The sequence below is a fragment of the Microcaecilia unicolor genome, chromosome 6, assembly GCF_901765095.1.
Source record: "Microcaecilia unicolor chromosome 6, aMicUni1.1, whole genome shotgun sequence".
In the NCBI taxonomy this organism is placed as follows: domain Eukaryota; kingdom Metazoa; phylum Chordata; class Amphibia; order Gymnophiona; family Siphonopidae; genus Microcaecilia; species Microcaecilia unicolor.
In genome coordinates this window covers 174,114,923-174,138,785 of record NC_044036.1, presented here as the reverse complement: position 1 = coordinate 174,138,785, position 23,863 = coordinate 174,114,923, and the positions used below count along the sequence as shown (strand labels likewise).

Genomic DNA, 23,863 nt, shown 5'->3' with positions numbered 1-23,863 from the left:
ATTCGGTACAGCTCTAATGCAAATCTATCTCATGCATATTCATGATGGTAACTGACTGGCTAGTGTGCCAGGGATAGGCAACTCCAGACCTTAAGTGCTATAGGTAGGTCAGGTTTTCAGGATATCCATCAGATAAATTTGCATGCACTACCTCCATCGTATGCAAATCTCTCTCTTGCATATTCATCATGGATATCCTGAAAACCCAGCCTACATGTGGTACTCAAGGACTGGAGTTGCCTATCCCTGCTTTCTATTACATTATTCATTGCAGTAATCCAAACTAGCGTGATCTGTGACTTCACAGCTCAGGATTGTAATATAGTACTAGTGGAAAGTACTCATCAACCCTCCTTAAATAACATCATATTTTCACTGTTTCCCTGTTTACACTGCCAGTCCCTTGTTTCTGCTTTTTCACTATGGAAGGCTACCTAGGAGAGCTACTCTGTCAATGTTTTATGAATTCATAGCTCTGCAATAACTCGCATCTATGCCGTGTTTAATTTGGTGTGGCAGAATGCCTCGTTTTTTCAGATGTGCACTTTATTTTAGTGCCACCTTGGGCAGAAAAGAGTTACTGGAATCCAAGAGCTGTGTTTTGCACTGTGTAACCGGGGCTGCTTCAAGCAAGGATGCTCCAGCATCGAAAGTGAACTTTCTCAAATCTATGTGGGAAGCTAATGTTTGGGGACTTAATTATAATTCCACCAGTACATCTTTATTGGGATTTACAATACTGCCTTTCACAATAGGTACAACAAAGCAGTTTACAGACTAAAAGTATCAGAAATGAAAAGAGCGCTAAAAATCAGATAGGACAGAGAAAGAAAAGAACATGAGAGATCCATAAGCAGGGCAACCAAGTTAGAGAGGGGAAGCCGAGGGGGACACAAAGGGAAAGAGCAAGGCATAAACTCCTGGTTTACCTCAGCTACGGAAAGGGAAAAGCCACCGAAGTGGAGGAACAAAACAATTGTTACAGCAGAGTAGGGTGTATGATGACTCTTCCAATAGAATACCAAGAAGTCAAAAGGTTCCACAGAAGAAAAGATTATTGTTGTAAAAACACCACTGGGTCCCAAGCCCCAGCAACTGAAAATGTTCTCCATGGAACTCCCAGGCCTTCTGAACACTATGGCATTTGGCAACCACCCTCTCAGCTGCCACTGCCAGCACCCTGCATATGCTCAGTTATCATATATGAACTGAGGGTACACAGCCATTGATGGCCACAGCGTTCACAAGGTCCAAGGGTTCTTTGGAAAATGTCTTCAGCTGGCAGGGCTTTGGGGTCCCTGCCAGCTACACCAGTAATGTGCCCTGCTACTGAGCCTAAAGTGACTGGGCTCCTGCCCACCTAGGCCCACCTGATTGTAGTCCACTTATGTTACCAGCAGAAATCGTGGCACTTAGATGAATGCCACCAGTAGTTTGTCAACAGAAGCATTTGTCTAATGCTTAGGCAATTAAGCGTCTGCCATTTCTTATAATAGGCTCAGCAGCTGTCTGTGTGCTCACAAAGTTTCTCTTCCTTTTGTTTTTCATCTTATGTAGATTGCAAGCAGTCCATAAAGGAAGATGAGGGGTTGGTGACCATCAACAGGAGGAGAGGAGCTTTCAAGCAAGCCAAAATCCATCATATCAAAAACCATGAATTCATTGCTATTTTCTTCCCACAACCCACCTTCTGTTCTGTCTGTAAAGAATTTGTCTGGTAAGAAACAAACTGACATTAGTTGGGGAGGGGGAGGTTGTTTGAAGTATTCCTGTTTGTTGACCTCAGCACACTTACTTACACTTATAAAACAAAGAACAAAACTAAGCTTCCTCCACTTTCTTTGGGCTTCCTGGTCAATCAGATATGCCCCCAGTGGACACAACTACCCAGAGTTTTCCCCACATTATGACTTTCTTGACCTCAATATGACCATGACCATCCATTGACTGTGGCCAAGGGACCACAGCTCTGTCTAGATCCCAGTAAACCTGCACTCTGTCTAATGACCATTGGGTGTCACTATTATTGATAGCTGATTTTTTTTCTCCCCCCCCCCCCCCCCCCCCCCCACCCACCCAGGGTCTGTGAGTGTGCTGCCTCCACTTCCTGGAAGCCAGACTTTGGGAATTAAGCCCAGGTCTCCCACATAGCAATGCTAGAGTTGAGATCCTCCTGAACCGTCAGCATTACAGCTCAGACACTGCTGAACCATTTGTTTACTGATGACAATCACAGGGCTGGGATTACCTCTTCTGTGCCCCTAGGATGTAGAGGCTGGGAGTTCTTCTCTTCCCCACAGTGAAAAGGGGCATCCCTTCCACAGGGTTGCTCTCTTTGTCACCTGAACAGTGGTGATCCATCAGATCCACCTCCTTAAGGTGCCAAGTTGGGTAGACATCAATTTTACAGTGAGACTAATGTAAAGTGCCATCAGGGCAGACGAGTAAGGGTTCTTTTCAGTTCAGCACCCCCATTGAAAAATTGGAGCCTGAGTTTGGGTCTGTGCATGCGAACACTGCATAGAAACATGATGACAGATAAAGGCCGAATGGCCCATCCAGTCTGCCCATCCTCCGTAACAACTTAACTCTTCCTTTTCCTAAGGGATCCCACGTGCTTGTCCTACGCTTTCTTAAATTCTGACACAGTCCTCGTCTCTACGACCTCCACCGAGAGGCCACTCCACGTTTCCACCACCCTTTCCAAGAACTAATACTTTCTTAGATTCCTCCTAAGCCTATTGCCTCTTAACTTCATCGTATTCCCTCTCATTCCAGAGTTTTCCTTCATTTGAAAAAGGCTCACTTCCTGTACATTAATGCCCTTCAGATATTTAAATGTCTCTATCATATCCCCTCTCTCTCTCCTCTTTTCCAGCGTATACAGGTTGAGGTTCATAAGCCTGTTTCTATATGTTTTATGTCCAAGACCGCTTACCAATTTTGTAGCTGCCCTCTGGACCGACTCAATCCTGTTTATATCTTTCCATAGGTGCGGTCTCCAGAATTGCACACACTACTCTAAATGGGGCCTCACCAGAGACTTATACAAGGGCACTATCACCTCTTTGTTCCTGCTGGTCATACCTCTCCTTATGCACCCAAGCACCCTTCTGGCTATGACCATCGCTTTTTCTACCATTTGGAAACTTTAAGGTCATCAAACACAATCGCCCCCAGGTCCAGCTCTTCGTTTGTACACAGAAGCACTTCACCCCCTAAATTGTATGGTTCCCTCGGATTCTTGTGACCCAAGTGCATGACCCTGCATTTTTTAGCATTAAATCTTAGTTGCCAAATATTGGACCATTCCTCAAGCTTCTCTAGGTCTTTCCTCATGTCATCCACACACTCTGAGGTGTCCACCCTGTTGCAGAGTTTGGTATCATCCACAAAGAGACAAACCTTACCAGACAGCCCTTCTGTAATATCCAGTGCATTTTTTCTAGCAAAAAAGGTGCCAGTACTCAAATGCCGGGCCACTCTTCAGGGGTGGTGTGATTACTGAGGGACCCACCCTACAATAGCCAGGCCCACTGCAATCAGTCACAGAATCTATGACCAGGCAGAATCGTTGTGTAGAGCCTGAGCTCTTTCATTAAAACTTGTGGACCATGGATCAATTTTAGCAGACAATGGAAAAGGTGCCGGTACTTAGTACCCCCAAGTACCCCCTCAAAAAAAGCCCTGGTAATATCACTCACAAAGATGTTAAAAAGAACCAGTCCTGGGACCAATCCCTGATGGCACTCCACTGATAACATCCCTATCTCCAGAGCAAGCTCCATTTACCACCACCCTCAGTCTCATTCCGTTTAACCAATTTTTAATTCAGTCAGTTATTCTAGATCCCATACCAAGGGTACTCAGTTTATTTATAAGTCGCCTTTGCAGAACCTTGTCAAAGGCTTTGCTGAAATCTTAAGTACACCACATCTAGTGCCTGTCCCACGTCCAACTGTTTGGTCACCCAGTCGAAGAAATCAATCAGATTTGTCTGACACGACCTGCCTCTAGTGAAGCCATGCTGCCTTGGGTCCTGCATTCCATTCAGTTCAAGAAACCTCATGATCCTCCGCTTTACTACTACTACTTATCATTTCTAAAGCGCTACTAGACGTACACAGCGCTGTACACTTGAACATGGAGAGAGTCCCTGTTCAACAGAGCTTACAATAGAAGCGTTTCCATTAGTTTACTCACCACCAAGGTCAGACTGATATGTCTGTAATTCCCAACCTCCTCCTTACGTCTACTCTTGTGCAAAGGGACCACATCCGCCCTTCTCCAGTCCTCTGGGACCACTCCGGACTCGAAGCATTGAGAGGTCACTTAGCGGAGCCGCCAGAACTTCTCCGAGTTCCTTGCGCACCCTCACATGTATCCCATCAGGCCCCATCGCTTTGTCTACTTTTAGTTTAGCTAGCTCCTTATGAACACAGTCCTCTGAGAACGAGTCTTGGTCTACCATACATCCATTCCCTTTTGTGTTTGTTTTCTGCGGTCCAAACCCCGACCTTTCATCCGTGTACATGGAACAGAAATAGTCGTTAAGCAGTTCAGCTTTATCCTTATCAGCTTCCACATATTCCTCCCCCTTCTGCTTTGAGCCTCACAATGCTATTATGGCACATATCTGAAAAACATCTTTTCCTCCAATTTTACCATATTAGCCATCTTTTCTTCCATTTACCTCTTCGCTTTCCCGACAGCTTTTCCAGTTTCTCTTGGCTTATCCAGGTATTCTTGCCTGTCTTCTTCTTTCTGAGTAGTCTTATAATGTATGAAGGCTAATTTTGGCTACTACGTTTGAGAACCAGAGTGGCCTTCTATGTCACATAAATGACTAAATTCTGTATATGGCACCGAAAAATCTTCACGAAAAAAAAAAGAGCGCTACCGACACCTTGCCCATAATTACCATTCTGATTCAAAATGCTATTAAATATCCGTAAATTTTCATATTATCAAATACAAATTATTCAGATTGTTTAGAAAAGTCTGTGTCACTGTGACATTAACAGTAAGGGCTCTGTTTACTAAGGTGTGTTAGCGTTTTTTACTCACCTACAATTAGCGCGCGCATTAACCATGCAGACGCCTATAGGGATATTGTAGGTGCCTATACAGTTAATGCACGTACATGTTTAACGTGCATTAAAGATGCTAACGCTCCTATAACGCGGCTTAGTAAACAGGGCCCTTAGCTGGTTCCCCCCTTTTTTTTATTTCAAATGGTAGTTTTTACAGTGCAAACATTTTTGAATGCGTGAAAATTGTGGGTGGTCATGCTATAAAGTCTGTAACTTTGCTATATTTAAAGATAATGTCATTCTACTCAGCACATAAAGATAGATAGTAACAACAAATAAAGCTGTAGAATTTCATGTTGAAATTCCAAGCAGTTGCTGAGAAAACAGCAAAAACCTCTAGGGGGTTACGTTTTATACAGTTCTATACAGTTACTTATTTTGTACCTGGGGCAATGGAGGGTTAATAGTCGCAAGGAGCTGCAGTGGGAACCCAGTTCTCTACGCTCTCAAGCCACTGCTCTAACCATTAGGCTACCCCTCCTTTTTTATTGAACTAATTTAATATCTTTTTTGACAAGCCTTTGAAGGCAGAACCTTCTTCAGTATGAGCAAAAGATGACAATATGAGAATATATAAAAGGGCAACATGTTTTGCTTTATTTCTGTTTATTACCTTTAAACTGGACTAAAATGACAACCACACTTCTTTATCCAGGTCTCTCCAGTTAGCGCCCAATGCAAAACTGGCTACTTTGGGGGCATTCTCGGGGGGGGGGGGGGGGGGGGGGGGGAGTCGGCACTTGCCCGGTTAAGAACTTAACCGGCAAAGGTAACTGTATAAATAGGACCACATAAAAGTCAGTCCTATATTTGTGGTTCACTGTAGCCTGTTAGGCGCTGAATGTTTCACTTAACCGATTGTGTTTTCACCAGCTCTGGAAACCAGAAATTCAGTGCCAGAACCCAGACGCTACCCGGCATTACATTTCCAGGCATAATGCCAGTAAAACTCTGATCATTGCCGTCTGAATATTGGGCCCTTAATGTACAATTACAATGTCATTTTATTTTAAATTATGTTATAATTTTATTTTACTGTTTCTATTTTTTTTAATCGTTCCCTTTTTATTTTAACCCATACTTTGGCCACAGGTGTAAAATAGTCATGCCAGTAAAGTTATCTGAATCTGATTGTTTGGGTACACGGAGACAGCTTGTACTTAAGTTTGGCAGTGAATGCTCGTTCTCAGCCCTATGTCAAACCTCAGCGATCAGTAATTGAACCTCTTCACATAACATTCTACTGCTGCGATATTTCCAAAACGCCTTCCTCAGAATTCATCTTTACTTTTAAACAGCAGTGCTGTGAACTGTCTGTTCCAAGTTTTGCAGAGACTTTCCCCACTTACAGGCCACTGGAAAATAGTTCCCGGAAAGTCATCTGACTGTGGGTTAATCCCTGAACTCCTTCTGTCTGATTTTGGACTGTTGTGGAAGGAGCTGGTGCTATACACTGCCCCACAGACTCATTTAGCATCAAAGGACTCTTAAGCAGTTTCTTGTAAAAGTGATAAAAACATGTGCTCTTCTCTAACTGCTCTCCTAATCTGATTATTATGTTTTTGTTTATAGGGGTCTCAACAAACAGGGATACAAGTGTAGGCGTGAGTACTTTACTGCCTTTGTCTCAATAACTAAATCCAGGTTTTCCTTTGATGTTGAGTGTGTTTGGTTTCTATAAGCAGGGGGCTAGGAATGAGAATACACACCAGGGACTGAGGGCCAGATGCACTAAACTTAACGAGCCAGCAACATGGTTTTTAAACTGTTCTAGCCAGTTTAACGCGCAAGTAGTAAACCGGGACATGCCCAAAAGGGTTCTCCAAGCCATTTTCCTGTCACAGTAGCAGCTAACGAAAACAGAATGCAAATGAGCAAATTAGTACTATAATCTCCAACTATGCTCCACCTCCCCCACTCATCAAAATGGTCACTGTCTAGATCTCATCTTCTCCTCCAACTGTTCACCCTCTAGTTTCCTTGCCTCCGATCTTCCCCTCTCTAATCACCATCTTATAACTTTCACACTTAAATCTCCTCCCTCCCAGTCCCGTCCTATCCTATCTAATTTATCTAGGAATCTTCACGACATTGACCCTTCATCTCTATCCTCCCATGTTTCAAACCTCCTCTCTACTGTGGCACCATCCACGTCTGTCAACGAGGCTGTTTCTTCTTACAACAATACTCTATCCTCTGCCTTAGACACTCTTGCACCTTTGATGACCCGCCCTGTAAGGCGTACAAAACCCCAACCTTGGCTGACTTCTAATATCCGCTACCTACGTTCCTGTACCCGCTCCGCCGAACGCCTCTGGCGGAAATCTCGGGCCCTTGCTGATTTCTTACACTTTAAGTTCATGCTGACCTCCTTCCAATCTGCTCTTTTACGTGCCAAACAGGATTATTATATCCAACTGACCAACTCTCTTGGCTCTAATCCTCGACTTCTCTTCACCACATTGAACTCTCTCCTCAAGGTGCCCCCTCCCCCAACTCCCCCTTCACTATCTCCTCAGACCCTTGCTGAATTCTTTCACAACAAGGTTCAAAAGATAAACCTTGCTTTCTCTACCTCACCAGCTCTCCCTCCACTAGTCCGTTCCCCTCGCTCTCCTTCCCCTCATTCCCTTTCCTCCTTTCCTGAAGTTACTATTGAGGAAACTACACTTCTCCTTTCTTCCTCAAAATGTACCACCTGTTCCTCTGATCCCATTCCCACCCACCTTCTTAATGCCATCTCTCCTACTCTTATTCCTTTTATCTGTCACATTCTCAACCTCTCACTTTCCACTGCGACTGTCCCTGCTGCCTTTAAACATGCTGTGGTCACACCTCTCCTTAAGAAGCCTTCACTTGACCCTACTTGTCCCTCTAATTACCGACCCATCTCCCTCCTTCCTTTTCTCTCCAAATTACTTGAGCGTGCTGTTCACCGCCGCTGCCTTGATTTTCTCTCCTCACATGCTATTCTTGACCCATTACAATCTGGTTTTCGCCCTCTCCACTCAACCGAAACTGCGCTTACTAAAGTCTCCAATGACCTATTACTGGCTAAATCCAGAGGTCAATATTCCATCCTCATTCTTCTTGATCTTTCCGCTGCTTTTGACACTGTCGATCACAGCATACTTCTCGATACCCTGTCCTCACTTGGATTCCAGGGCTCTGTCCTTTCCTGGTTCTCTTCCTACCTCTCCCTCCGCACCTTTAGTGTTCACTCTGGTGGATCCTCTTCTACTTCTATCCCTCTGCCTGTCGGCGTACCCCAGGGTTCTGTTCTTGGTCCCCTCCTCTTTTCTATCTACACTTCTTCCCTTGGTTCATTAATCTCATCCCATGGCTTTTCCTACCACCTCTATGCTGATGACTCCCAAATCTACCTTTCTACCCCTGATATCTCACCTTGCATCCAAACCAAAGTTTCAGCGTGCTTGTCTGACATTGCTGCCTGGATGTCTCAACGCCACCTGAAATTAAATATGACCAAAACCGAGCTTCTCATTTTCCCCCCCAAACCCACCTCCCCGCTCCCCCCGTTTTCTATTTCTGTTGATGGCTCTCTCATTCTCCCTGTCTCCTCAGCTCGAAACCTTGGGGTCATCTTTGACTCTTCTCTCTCCTTCTCTGCTCATATCCAGCAGACCGCCAAGACCTGTCGTTTCTTTCTTTACAACATCCGTAAAATCCGCCCCTTTCTTTCCGAGCACTCTACCAAAACCCTCATCCACACCCTTGTCACCTCTCGTTTAGACTACTGCAATCTGCTTCTTGCTGGCCTCCCACTTAGTCACCTCTCCCCTCTCCAGTCAGTTCAAAACTCTGCTGCCCGTCTCATCTTCCGCCAGGGTCGCTTTACTCATACTACCCCTCTCCTCAAGACCCTTCACTGGCTCCCTATCCGTTTTCGCATCCTGTTCAAACTTCTTCTACTAACCTATAAATGTACTCACTCTGCTGCTCCCCAGTATCTCTCCACACTCGTCCTTCCCTACACCCCTTCCCGTGCACTCCGCTCCATGGATAAATCCTTCTTATCTGTTCCCTTCTCCACTACTGCCAACTCCAGACTTCGCGCCTTCTGTCTCGCTGCACCCTACGCCTGGAATAAACTTCCTGAGCCCCTACGTCTTGCCCCATCCTTGGCCACCTTTAAATCTAGACTGAAAACCCACCTCTTTAACATTGCTTTTGACTCGTAACCACTTGTAACCACTCGCCTCCACCTACCCTCCTCTCTGGCCGTTCACATTAATTGATTTGATTTGCTTACTTTATTTATTTTTTGTCTATTAGATTGTAAGCTCTTTGAGCAGGGACTGTCTTTCTTCTATGTTTGTACAGCGCTGCGTATGCCTTGTAGCGCTATAGAAATGCTAAATAGTAGTAGTAGTAGTAGTAATGCGATGTACTACCGTTTTCTGATCCGCTTACCGTGGAAAACTTAATGGGAGGTCTGCACCTCTTGTTGGGGCTGCTGTGAGGGAATCGGAAGAAAAAAAACCGTACAAACCTTACAGCTGTCTTTTTTTTTTTTTGGCTATTTTCCTGCTCAAACCTCCCCAGAAAATTCTTGCAGGGCTGAGCAAAACACGTCTGAGAAGGACGACAGTCTAGTATTCTGGTGGGATGGGTGCCAGGGCAGACGACCAATCAGGCATGGACAAGCTATTTATTGCAAAAGCAAGTTGGTGCTGTTGAAAGAAGAGGGGTTTGCTGAACCGGTAATGAGGGCTTGAGGAGCTCGGGCTCAGCATAATCAGCCTGTCAACGCTTTTTAATTTGAATCGGGGATCGGGACATGCAAGGACATCCAAATCAAACTATTTGGACGTCCCTTTCGATTATGCCCCTCCTCCAGGTCTCTCTCAGCCAATCACAGCGCGTTTAGCTGATACCAGTGACAGCTAAACATGCTGTGATTGGCTGAGAGAGACCTGGAGGAGGGGCTTAAATGAAAGGGACGTCCAAATAGTTTGATTTGGACGTCCTTGCACGTCCCAATTCTCTCCGGCGGTGGTCGTAAGAAAAACATGTCCAAGAAGGACGCCCATCAAAAAAATATGTAGAAAAAAAAAAAAAGTCCAGTGCTCTTTTTTTTTTTTTTTACATGAAGTTGTCTTTGGCATGCGCAGAGCAGCCAGCATAACGATTGGCTGCTCTGCGCATGTCCAGCTTGCCGACTGGCTTCCAAGGAAATCGCGTGCAAATGAGCTAACAGCGAGCAGCTCATTTGCATGTGATTTCCTTCACGCATGCCTTTCCCTTACCGATTCGCTAAGGGATCGGTAAGGGAAGGGCTCTTCCGTGGAGATTAGTGCATCCAGCCCTGAGTATTAATTAGAACAGAACTGCTCATATCTTTACTCAGCCACGGGTACTGGGGTCTTTGGGCTTCATGCAGTCAACAGGAAATGTTAGAGGATGGCATGAAGATTTAGTAGTGGCATAACACTGGTGGGAGCATACCATCCTGCCTGACATGTCTTCAGGTACCTGGAATGGGTATGGGGAGCCGTTTCCCAATGTATCGAGGTATATGGTAGGATTCAGGGGGTGATTTAGCTGTGAGTTAAAGCAGACTGTGCAGGAGTACAGATCAGACTGTTCTGGCACTGTAAAAAAAAAAAAATTGGTAGCTAGTGATCAATTGAATTAAAAAAAATAATGCCTAGTCACTATCCATGAGCTGCTACTTGTCATCTTAATCCTAAAGCTAGTTTCTCCACAGGGTCTGTGGTTTTGCTGTTTGCACTCTGACTCTTTTACTTTCAGTTCATGGCTTTGTACTGCTAGCACTGTGTGCCATTCCTGCAGCAGTCGCATACCTCAGGCCGTGGAGTTCCTATCTAGAAGTTAGCTTAGCACACACCACAAAAAGCCATGTGTGGGCTTAAGCCACATATGCAGACCACAGATCTGCCAACTCCCGAGTGCCTGTCAGACATGAACTGCTGGAGAGCGCCCTCTAGTTTCCTCTTTGTCCCTAGAAAATCTACTGCAGGCGGTTGGAACTAATATGCCTGTCAGGGTTTCCCATGCTACAAGCCCCCCTCTCTCCTTTCAAAGCAGAAAAACACTCAATAGATTTAAAAAAAACCCAAATAGACTCGTTTCAGCAGCCCCTGGACCCTACGTGATGCAAGTTCTTCTTTTGTGTGTGTGGGGGGGGGGGGGGGGAGACATAGTTTTGTGTTTGTTTTCTTCTTTTTTTCTCTGAAATTCTTTTTGATTTTCTCATTTGAAGAATGCAATGCTGCTATTCACAAGAAGTGTATTGACAAAATCATTGGGAGATGTACCGGTACAGCTGCCAACAGCAGAGAGACTTTGGTAAGGGAACAGTAAATACCACTTAACATTTCGGACTGCTCCAGTCAGCAGAACTTCCTTGGTAGGAGGTGCTGCTACCCGGATAAGTCCTTTTAAATATTGGACCCTTTGAAAATACTTCTCCCACTATTTCAATCATGCTAAGTGGAGAGGTGTGGTAGCTGTGTTAGTCCACTCTTAAAGGTTATCAATAGAAATCAAACAAAATAAAACATGGAAAAAAAAATAAGATGATACCTTTTTTATTGGACATAACTTAATACGTTTCTTGATTAGCTTTCGAAGGTTGCCCTTATTTCCGATCTGACGAAGAAGGGAAACCTTCGAAAGCTAATCAGTCATGCTAAGAAATTGATTGAGGCTTAATGGACTTCTAAATAGAATTCTAAATCTAAATTGGGACATGAATTGAGGTTTTGGGTGGTAGAATCAGGAGTAATGTCAGAAAATTCTTTTTCATGGAGAGGGTGGTTGATGCCTGTAATGCCCTCCTGAGGGAAGTGGTGGGGAAAAAAACTGTGGCGGAATTCAAAAAGGCATGAGATGAACAACGACGACACTTAGAAAGGGATCTAGGTGTCGTCGTTGATGATATGTTGAAATCCTCTGCTCAGTGTGTTGCTACTACTACTATTTTGCTGCGGCTAAGAAAGCAAATAGAATATTAGGTATTATTAGGAAATGAATGGAAAACAAAAATGAGGATGTTATAATGCCTTTGTATCACTCCATGGTGCTACCGCACCTCGAATATTGTGTTCAATTCTAGTCACCGCATCTCAAAAAAGTTATAGTGGAATTAGAAAAGGTGCAGAGAAGGGCGACAAAAATGATAAGGGGGGTGGGACAACTTCCCTATGAGGAAAGGCTAAAGCAGCTGGGGCTCTTCAGTCTGGAGAAAAGACAGCTGAGGGGAGATATGATAGAGGTCTATAAAATAATGAGTGGAGTTGAACGGGTAGATGTGAAGCATCCGTTTACACTTTCAAAAAATACTAGGACTAGGGGACATGCGATCAAGCTACAAACTAGTAAATTTAAAACGAATCTGAGAAAATGTTTCTTCACTCAACGTGTAATTAAACTCTGGAATTCGTTGATAGAGAATGTGGTAAAGGCGGTTAGTTTAGCAGAGTTTTAAAAAGGTTTGGACGGCTTCCTAAAGGAAAAGGCCATAGACCATTATTAAATTGGACTTGGGGAAAATCCACTATTTATGGGGATAAGCAGTATAAAATGTTTTGTACTTTTTTGGGATTTTGCCAGGTATGTGTGACCTGGATTGGCCACTGTTGGAAACAGGATGCTGGGCTTGATGGACCTTTGGTCTGTCCCAATATGGCAATACTTATGTAGCACAGAGGATCTCTAATTAGAAAATTAATGATATAAAAAAATAAAACTTAAAGGCTTGCATATGTGTTTGCTTGTCAAGTAGTGCTTAGTTTGTGACTCTGGCTGCATCAACTAAGGCCAGTGCTGGGCTGGTTGTACGGTCTGAGTCCTGCATACAGCAATCCGGTTTAGGATGGGCTGGAGAGAGCTTCAACAGAAACTCCAATAACTTGAAATGTGAGGACAGTGCTGGGTAGACTTTTACAGTCTTTCTCCCGCAAATGGCAAGACGGATTTGGATAGACTGGAGTGGGCTTTGACGACAACTCCAGTAGTTGGAAAATAAGGACAGATGGTCTATGTCCCAGAAACACCAAAGAAAGACCTTGTTCAAGTATATAATATCACGTTGATTGTTGATTTAAATCTTGAATTGATAATGAATGTGTTGCGCAGACTTTATCTGCCGGCACTTACTATGTTAAATGGGTAACTTCTCTGAAATACAGTGATCTGCAAATGTAGTAACATTTTAGGATTTTTCTCATTTTGATTTTTGATTTTCTGCATTTCAGTTTCAGAAAGAGCGCTTCAAGATTGACATGCCACATAGATTTAAAATTTACAACTACATGAGCCCAACGTTTTGTGACCACTGTGGGAGTCTGCTCTGGGGACTGATGAAGCAAGGGCTGAAGTGTGATGGTAATGACTTCTCTGTGTTTTTGGATTTCTTTGTAAAACTACCGTTATTTAAAAAAAAAATGGGGGGGTATCAGCTTACTGTTAATGACGTCACAGTGATGTAGACTTTTGTCTTGAAGTCCTGTCACATGCTCCAATTGCCAAACTCCAGGCAGCGCTGCAGATGATCTGGGGCAGCCTGCCACAGGGATCGATCAACAAGGCTGTTAAGAACTTCCCAAAGTGACTGAAGGCCTGTGTTAAAGCTGGGAGTGAACACTTTTTCACAGTGACTGCAAAATTCTGACACATTGTTTGTTGTATCGTTTGAATGATGTTATTCTACTGTGTTTTAGCTTGAACTTTTTTAATTTGCAAAAATCGCTAGGTAGTAACGCTAAAATGTCAGTAACATCAAAATAGCTTAAGATAATTTAAATGTTTAATAGTAATATGTAAGTATGATGACTAAATAAGTATGTAAAATTTTTTGTTGAAATCCAAAGCAGTTGCTGAGAAAATGGCAAAAAATAGGGGGTTACGTTTTTTGCATCTCCTTGTATTTTTATCCCAGGAAAAATATGCACCTGTATTTACACCTCCTGACTTGTTAAAATTCCTAGGTCCGATATTTAGCCGGCAGCACTCAGCATTTTGTTGACTGTGGCCATCATTATCCTTGTAAATTCAGTGCCGTGTCATATCCGGGCGCCGACATTGGATTTCCGGGTATGTGGAGCCAGTGAAAACAGAAGCTAGTTAAGTGCGATACGCAATACTTAACTAGCTATGATGAACCACTTAAAGTTAGGACTGACTTTTATGTGGTCCTATTTATGCAGAGTCTTTTGGCACTTAACTGGCCAAGTGCAGACTCCACCCTGGAACACCCCCAAAATAGCCGGTTTTGCATTGGGTGCTAACTGGATGTTTTCAGTAGCGCTATCTGGTTAAGTGCTGCTGAATATGACTAGTTAGTCCTTAGTAACCGATTTAACCTTTCTGGCTGCTTAGATTGCTTTGAATATCCACCCCCTGAATCAAAATGACCCTTAAGAACAGCTCCCCTAACAGGATTAAAAGTATGCTTACCCATATATTGAACATGCCTAAGGGCCTGTTTGCTAAGGTGCGTTAATGTTTTTAGCGCGCCTACACTTAGCTCACACTAACCGTGTAGGCGCCTATAGGGGTATTGTAGGCACTTACAAGGTTAACGCGTGTTTAAAATGTTAACGCATCTATAACTCTGCTTAGTAAACGGGGCCCTAAGTTGTTTAAGGTTTATACAAGTATTAGTCACACTTTTACTTTTAGGGGTTAACATTCAGGTCTCTTGGTAGCTTTGTGTGTATTTGACGGTTGTACATGCAAGCTGATTTTCAAAGGGAAGCTTGGGACTGAAATTCAGGGTTTCCATATACATTGCCTCTAAGTCCCCAGATCAGCCCCAGTTTTCCTCTTTTTGAATATAATGTATATTTAAATATAAAACAAGAGAGACGTAATTTCCCTGAGCTTTCCTCCAGCTTTGCACTGAAAGGGACTCCCTAAGCATGCCCAGTGGAGTCTTGATATTAGTTGTTTTCCTAGAGGGGAGAAGCTGTGGCCAGTGGGCCATTCCCAGCAGCAAAGCTGTCTGTAATCGAAAAGTGGCCTAAATATAACCTTATAATTTGACGTCACACAGAGGCGTATTTTCAAAGATATGTGGAGGGGCATTTTCGAAAGAAACGTCCAAGTTGCAATTTGGACATCCTTGTAAAACGTCCAAATCCAAGGGCGGGGAAAACCATATTTTTGAAACAAGATGGATGTCCATCTTTCATTTTGAAAATACCAAGGACGTCCTTGGATTTAGACGTCCCTAGAGATGGACGTCTTTGACTTTTGGCGATTTTCGAAACCAAAGACGTCCATGTCAAAAACGTCCAAATGCAGGTCATTTGGACATGGGAGGGACCAGCATTTGTAGTGCACTGGTCCCCCTGACATGCCAGGACACCAACCAGGCACCCTAGGGGGCACTGCAGTGGACTTCATAAATTGCTCCCAGGTGCATAGCTCCCTTACCTTGTGTGCTGAGCCCCCCAAAACCCCCGAAAACCCACTACCCACAACTGTACACCACTACAATAACTCTTACGGGTGAAGGGGCACCTAGATGTGGGTACAGTGGGTTTGTGGTGGGTTTTGGAGGGCTCGCTGTTTCCTCCCCAAATGTAACAGGTAGGGAGGGTATAGGCCTGGGTCCACCTGTCTGAAGTGCACTGCAGTACCCACTAAAACTGCTCCCGGGACCTGCATGCGCTGTCATGGACCTGAGTATGACATCTGAGGCTGGCATGAAATATTTTGAAAGATGTTTTTTGAAGGTGGAAGGGGGTTAGTGACCACTGGGGGAGTAATGGGAGGTCATCCCCGATTCCCTCCGGAGATCATTTGGTCATTTCGGTCACTTTTTTGTGCCTTATTCGTAAAAATAAAAAAACACACATCCGGGTGAAAACGTCCAAGTGTTTGTCAGGGACATCCTTGCTTTTTTAGATTATGGGTCAAAGACGTCCAAGTATCAGGCACATCCAATTCCCGCCTTCACTACGGCTCCAACATGCCCCCTTGAAATTTGGACATCCTTGTGACAGACTGCAGTTGGAGACGTCCAAAATCGGGTTTCAATTATACCGATTTGGACATCCCTGTGAGGACGTCCATCTTCTGATTTATGTCGGAAGATGGACGTCCTCTTTCGAAAATGAGCCCGATAGTAACCTATGGAATTTTGTAAATCTAAGTGCTTTGAAAATGAGCCCCACAGTGTTCTTAGGCCTTTTTTTTTTTGTCATTTAAATTTTTCCAAGACTTGCAGACCAAGCCAGATTTCACAGCTCCTTTTGTTTTTGCATCTCCAGAATGTGGAATGAATGTGCACCACAGGTGTCAGACTAAAGTTGCAAATCTGTGTGGGATCAACCAGAAGCTGCTCGCCGAAGCTTTGAATCAAGTTAGCCAGGTAAGATGAACTGGACCAGGTTTTAGATAGGCTGTGGCATAACTGCCTGTGGGACCCTGTGTCTTAGTCACTGAAGGCACAGGCAGCACTTGACAATCTCCTGTTTCCACAGCCACTGGACAGGAAGAAGATTTGAATCTTGGGAATAAGGAAGCCAGACACAGCTGTGATGATCACCACCTTTGAGCCATAAGGCCTAGTTAGCTGTCCTTCCACACTGTACCAGAAGGTGACTTTTGAGTGGGCCAATGGCTGGAATGGGTTGGCACAAGGCATTTTCCTTCTGCTCCCCTCCCATTCCCAAAACTTAAAAAATGACTACCTTGGCTTAGGGTACCATATTTGGTCCCCCCCCCCCCCCCCAAAAAAAAGAGGGCACATGCCCTGCCCCCTTTCACGCACCCCACCCCCATCACACCCCCCTCTTTCCTGCCTGGAGCGCCTGCATACTGTTCCCCTTGCTGACGGTCCCGATGCCAATTCAAAATGGCTGCCTCGCTTCAACTCTCAAAGGCCGTTTTGAATCGGCGCCGGGACCGTTAGCATGGGGAACAGTATGCAAGGCAGGGCAGCACTCTGGCAGGAAAGAGGGGGCTCTTTCCTGCCCCGAAGAGGTCACTAGACCACCAGGGCAGTAGAGTAAGGGAGGGGACTAGGATAGGACACCATTAGGCCCGCCAGCCTGCCCAGTTGCCCGAACATGTCCGGGTAAAACCAGACATATGGTAACCCTACCTTGGCTGGTGAGGAACCCTAAGGCCCACCAGCTGAAGACATTCTTAGCCTGAATCCCCGGGCTGTCTGAACATCGTGTCAGTCAGCGATCCCACTTCCAGCCGCTGATGCTGGCACTCCATCCACACTCAGTTCTCATGTGAGAGCTGATTGTGTATGAGATGCCAATTTCTGCAACTGGGAGCGCAACTGCTGATTACTATGGGGGTTCGGACTGAGGATGTCTTCAGCTGGTGGGGCTTGGGAATGCCCATCAGCTGTTCCAGTGGTATCCACCACAGCTGGATGGGCTCAGGCTCCCACCTGGCTATTCCCTTGCTGCCTCAACCTATAAAGAAATCACAGCTAGACAATAATTTAGTTATGATAAGAGGACCATTGTCACAGGCATTTTGCAAGACATAAGAGCCAGTGGTTGCTGAGAGAAATTACCTAAAAGGAACTATCCATCAGTCATGTGACAGGTGCACCAGGATAGCACTCACTGAGACCGCTGTGAGAGGCAAGAGAGGAGAGCCCTTATGAGCCTACTTTTCGGAGCCATCTCTCTGTCTTGGCCCTCTGTGTCTGTCTGTACTTCACTAATAATTTGGCCATTAGGGGGGCAATTCTGATACTATATAGTGAGAGTCTATTCTGTAATGGTATCTGGGCACCCAGATTCATCAACGTAGCCTGGTATCAGTGTGCCTAACATTTACGTATCTGCAGGTAGACTGACCAGGTGTAACTGTGGGCACAAAACTGTGTCAAAGATGTGTGTAACTTACAGTATTCTGTAAGTTACACGTGAAAGTGAGATCCCCGCCCATGTGAATGCCCCTTCTTTACATTTACACACCATGCCACAAACGCACACCCTCATGGAATAGCGCTTAGTTTCTCGCTAGCACTTACACGCGTAAACGTACACTTACTGCGAAAGTGCTAGTATTTTGTAAGTAATCATGTGCATCCCAAAAGTAGCCTCCATTAGCTCTGTCTCCATTATTATTCCAGGAAAATATTCTACATTTCTCCATTGTGGTTTCACCTCATACTTCTGTTCGACTTTCCATTGGTAGAAGTATCAATCACCAAAGTGGAAGAACAAGGACCACTACGCACACAACAAGTCCAACAATGGAGTAATGTGGTCAACAAGACGCTTCCGAACACTCCAGGGAGATGGTAGTAGTTACATTCAGTTGATTTCATAAAATTAAGTGACTCTGAGTAACTTAATTTTATGAAATCAACTGAATATAACTACTACTTTCTCCCTGGAGTGTTTAGACATGTCCTGTTGACTACTTTACTCCATTGTTGGGTCTTTCCATCGGCACATTAATGAGCAGTACGAGGGTTCAATACACCTATAGGTAGGCACCTAAAAGGCACCCATGTGGTTCCAATTTTATGAAGGAAAGTAGATGTCTATAGAATACTAGTTTAACAGGCTGAAATTTAGGCATGGTGTCAAGATGCATGCGCAACTACATTGGAAAATAAGCTATGAATTAATGAGCCTTAACAAATAATTGCACTTAATCGGCACTAATTTGTGCATGCATCTTCTTGCACGCTATTCTGTAGCACCCTATGCCCAAACCCTGTTGCATGCAACTGAAAAGGGTGTAGCCAGGGGAGGGGCATGGGCATTCCAAAAAGTTGCACACATTGTTATAGAATCATGCCATTTACACGATGAAATGCCATGAGTTGGGCGCTATCTACTTTAAACAGTATTAGTATCATGTTAAATGGAGGGGGTTTCTCATAAATCAGTCCTTATCACTACCCAGCTCCAATTACTCCTTATCAATATCCTTTATGTAATACTTAATACCCTTTAAGTATTACATAAAGGATACTGATAAGGAGTAATTGGAGCTGAGTAATGAGTTGGGCGCTGGCATTTACACCAGGTTTTAGCTGGCGTAAATTCCATCGCGCTACTTTAGGCATGGGAATCGTCTCTAAGCGCCGAGTGCCTTTATAGAAGAGCGGTCAATGCCGTTTTTTTTCTGGTGCCAATTTTTGAGCACCATTTATAGAAATTCCTCCCAAAATGTGCCCCTATAATTTAGAGACGAGCACTTGCAGCAGTCATAGAGCTGACATAAGTGCTTGCACCCAAATGCCAGAGTTGCATGCATGCAAGTCCCTTTCATGCGTATGCCTACCTGTAAAATACAGGCTATGTAAAATATGAGGGTATTTACAGAATAGGATTTGGGTCAGTGGTTCCCAAACCTGGTCCTGGAGGCACCCCAGCCAGTCAGGTTTTCAGGATATTCATGAGAGAGATTTGAATGCAGTGTTTCCACTGCAATCAAATCTCTCTCGTGAATATTCATTGTGAATATCCTGAAAACCTGACTGGCTGGGGTGCCTCAAGGACCAGGTTTGGGAACCACAGACGTAGGTGGATTTTCACCATTCTTGCACATATAGACCAGTTCTGTAATCATATAAGCGTGTATTCACGTGTAATTGTTATTTTATAGAATAATCCCCAAATGCTTTGTGGGTCAGGCATTTTTATTTGCCAGTCCAGTATCAGAGGTTGGCACAAGCTATAATCAAATTGTTAAGTCCAAGCAGATAACAGTGAGTTACACACAAAGGGTTATTTTAAAAGCATCTCCATGTTTACACAAGTAGATTGCCTATAAGTGTAAATGACGATTTTAGAAAACTGATATTTTTATGTGGAGCCCTACACTCTGCGGGGACTTCAAGGGGCCGTGGTTTGGGCTTGCGTATTCCCCATTTTACAAAGCAACAGCCCAAAGAGCAGAGCTCGGGGTGAATTTCCCCTTTAGGTTTTATACCAGCTAAGAGGCACAGACAGACAGACTTTCTAAAAGGTCATTCTCCTTAATCTGTCATTGTTTATTTCTGCTGTCAAAATGAAGAAAAATAGAAATTGTGGCCTCACTGTTTAATGGGCTGCACTTAACATGTCTAAGTTTTGTAAAATGGGACAGCTACACACAGGAGCAGTACCACTTTCACAGGGAAGTTATGAAATCGTCATTTCTATGTAGAAGTGCCCATCTGGAAGCTACTGGCTTCATGACACTCATTTCTTTCATGTATGTCCTTGTGAAATGGCTGCTTCCACTCTGTGCAGTCAAATACGCATTTACTCCTACATGTCCATATAGCAGGGGTTCTCAAGCCAGTCTGGCTTTCAAGGTAACCACAATCCCCCAGATTGTATATAGTGCAACTTGAGTGGCAAACACAAATCAAGTCGTATTCTGATTAGCACACTCAACTTAATTATCTTAACAAGCCAATCAGTGCTGATAATTGCCACTTAACAAGTAATTGACACTAATTGGCAATAATTAGAATTTACGCACACAGCTTTCTAAGTGTATTCTGTGAAGTGATGCGCGTACATTTTAAGACGCAGATTGGGAAAAGGGGGCATGGCCATGGGCGTGGAATGGGCAGGTTGTGGGCATTTCTAAAAGCTGTGCACGCTGTTACAGAATACACAAGCTTCGCGCCTAACTTAGGCGTAGGCATTTACACCCAGTTTTACTTGGTGTAAGTGCCTGCAACTAAATTTAGTCGCGAGGAAAGGCTCTAGGCGTATTCTATAAACTGTGCCTAACTTTAGACATAGTTTATAGAATATGCCTAAGGGTATGTTTTGGGGTTTTTTGCACCGATTTTTAAGGTGCCATATATAGAATCTAGCCTAATATGCATGAGGTAAATTTGCATACTCTGCCTCCATTGTGTGTGAATCTCTCTCATGCATATTCATTGCGGGTGTCCTGAAAATCTGACTGGCTAGATGTATCCTCAGGACTGGGTTGAGAATCCCTGCTGTATAGGTATTTTACAAAAACGTTCAGTAGAGCCTTGTGTAAAATACTGCTGTAATGGAGCACTTTCCCATCTGGATGCCTCAATTCTGATCTCATTGTTGTAGGTAAAATGTTCCTTTTTATGTGTCATTCACTGCTGTCTCTCCCTTCTCTCTGATTTTAGAGATACAGTGTAATGGGGGTGAGAGATTTCATATTACTATTAAATGTGTAAGAAAGCAGTGCCTCAGCTAATGCTTATCAACCAGGCTTGCCAAGCAAAACTGCTTTGCTATGCGTGGAACGTTACTGGATAGCTTCATGTTTTACTAATTTCACCTGTTTTGTTTGCACGTAGAAATCATCAACCAGAAAATCTGATTCAGGTTCAACCGACGACCTAAATGTGGGGATTTACCAGGACTTTAACTCCAAGAAGTCTGGAGCTTTGGGCATAGACACAACAGGTGAGAGCTGGCTTTCTTCGACTGCTGCTGAGTACCTGACAAGCAATTTCAGGTGCCTGGGGCCCCTCTAAAGAGATTTAGACATTATTTAAACAAGTACCAGAAATAAGTGGCAGTAAAATACATGAACCGACCTCATTGCGCATCGAAGATATTTCTTGTTTTGAGCATTTGTTTTGCCCCGCAGCTCACAGGGGTGGAGTCAGTGTTTGCCGTTGACTTCATTACTGAGAGTGGCTACATCCGACATACATTATGAAGAAAAAAAGCTGAATTTTACTTGGTTTTGTATTTATAATTCTTAATTGCTTAATAACATAGGCATATTAAACAAAAAAAATACAGATGCTCTAAACTCACATAAAGTTATCTGAAATAACAAATAGTCTAAGGCAGTGGTTCCCAAATGTGTCCTTAGGGACCCCAGCCAGTCGTGTTTTCAGGATATCACAATGAGTATTAATGAGAGATTTCATGTGCTGCCTCCATTTATGGGTTAGATTCTATATATGGCGCCAAAAAAGCACTGTTCTATAAACCGTGCTTAAAAGTTCACGGTTTATAGATTAGCGCTTACGCTGTGGACTCGCACCTAACTTTAAGCGTGGCCATTTGCAGCAGTTGAAATGAGGTGCAAATGTACGCACCTAAATTAGACGTGTATCCCTCTAATTCTGTAACTACACACGTTAATTTTAGGAACACCCACATTACGCCCATGACCCACCCATTTCCAAACCCCTTTTTCAGATTGCACGCAAATCTAATTAGTGCCAATAATTGCTTGTTAAGCCTATTATTGGCACTAATTAGCTCAATATTCAGTTAAATTGGGTGCATGCCCAAATTTGCACACAAAAGTTTTGGCGGGCTTGTATAGAATCAGGGGATAAATGCAGATTTCTCTTATGCAGATTTTTGGCAGTTATCCTGAAAACCTGACTGGCCGAAGGCCACCCAGGACATGTTTGGGACCCACTGCTCTATAACTATAACAAGAAAGGAAAATCCACCTGGGTGGATGGACAACAGAATCCCACGGAATAAAGGGAGTATGAAGAAAAGTGGGAAATGGACCAATAACGTAAGAGACTGAGACAGCTGGATCAAATAAAAAAAATGTTTTATTACAGACTCGACACAGATCTGTGTTTCAGCCACAGGCCTGCCTCAGGAGTCTAAAAGAATATATAAAAAAAAGAACATGTAAAACCAACAAATAATAAAATACTAAATGTATAATGTAACCAGTTATAATGTAAATATAAAATGAAGTAAGAATATAAACATTAAAAAACTAAACATATATAATAGCCAGAGAAAATGGACTTAAAATAAATGGCATAAGAGTATATAATCTCATTATGTACAGTATCCAAAAACATATTGGAGCATAATTAGTAGATAATGATTATATATAACATATGTATCATTAAAGTAATAAAAATCATAATACAAGGATTCATATTGGTGTTCTAAGAGGGGACTAAGATAACTTCTCCAAAGAAAAGATGATTAAATGAGTAAGGGATAAAAACCCCACATTCTGATTTAAGTACATACATCATAAAGCTACAAGAATATATTATTTTAATGGTACATAAGGAAACAACTTTGATAATATCATGTGGTAACTAAAAAATCATGAAGAGAATTACAAACGAGGTAGAATTAACCAAAATAAAAGCACCATATTGTACAATATGTATTGAGTAACTGCCCAAGTATTGATTTAATAAAATATAACAGACAATTTGTATATAGACGGATAGTGGTGCTTACAGAATTAAATGCCTACTGGTCGATGAGACCCACTGCTCTACATTTCAAAGGAAGCAAAGTGAAGACTCATGATCAGTAACATGAATATCATAGGGGCTGTAGTTAAATGGGACTTGGTGGAGGTCAAAGATGAAATCCCCAGTAATTGTATATTAAATTGTTATATACAGTTCTGAAACTCTGAGGATATATTTTGTGTCTATTGGAGAAATGTTTAGTGAATCCAGCCTGTAGTTTGATCAGATACCATCATTTAGTTCCTTCTACAACCAGGCACAGTTATAATCTGAGCTGGTGGCAGTGGCTCTTTTGGAGCCTGCCTGAAGGGTTTTTACTTGCCTTGCAATGGGTAGAAGGAGGGGCAGCTTGTTGGCATTTTATATATATGGGGCTCAATATTCAGAGGATTTATGCTTCTGATTTTGAGAGTTATGCTCCAAAATTGACCTCTGAAAATTTACTGGGACTAACCCCAAGTTTCTGTATAGCGCGCCTAGAGATCCACGCCGAAATCCAAATGGATTCTATAACAACATGCGTAATTTAACAAGCTTAGGGCCCTGTTTACTAAGGTGCACTAGCGTTTTTAGCGTGTGCTAAAAATTAGCATGC

At 43.3% G+C, this 23,863-nt stretch overlaps 1 protein-coding gene across 2 annotated transcripts in view; it reads left to right on the top strand.

The window, feature by feature from the left end:
• PRKCD (protein kinase C delta) overlaps positions 1 to 23,863 on the top strand; it is a 232,912-nt gene that overhangs the window by 178,482 nt on the left and 30,567 nt on the right. For both annotated transcript variants that reach the window (XM_030205956.1, XM_030205955.1), the window contains exons 6-11: positions 1,558 to 1,717; positions 6,666 to 6,697; positions 11,341 to 11,426; positions 13,337 to 13,466; positions 16,358 to 16,458; positions 21,361 to 21,469. In XM_030205956.1, coding sequence (XP_030061816.1) covers positions 1,558 to 1,717; positions 6,666 to 6,697; positions 11,341 to 11,426; positions 13,337 to 13,466; positions 16,358 to 16,458; positions 21,361 to 21,469 — 618 coding nt within the window. The remainder of the gene's footprint in view (positions 1 to 1,557; positions 1,718 to 6,665; positions 6,698 to 11,340; positions 11,427 to 13,336; positions 13,467 to 16,357; positions 16,459 to 21,360; positions 21,470 to 23,863) is intronic.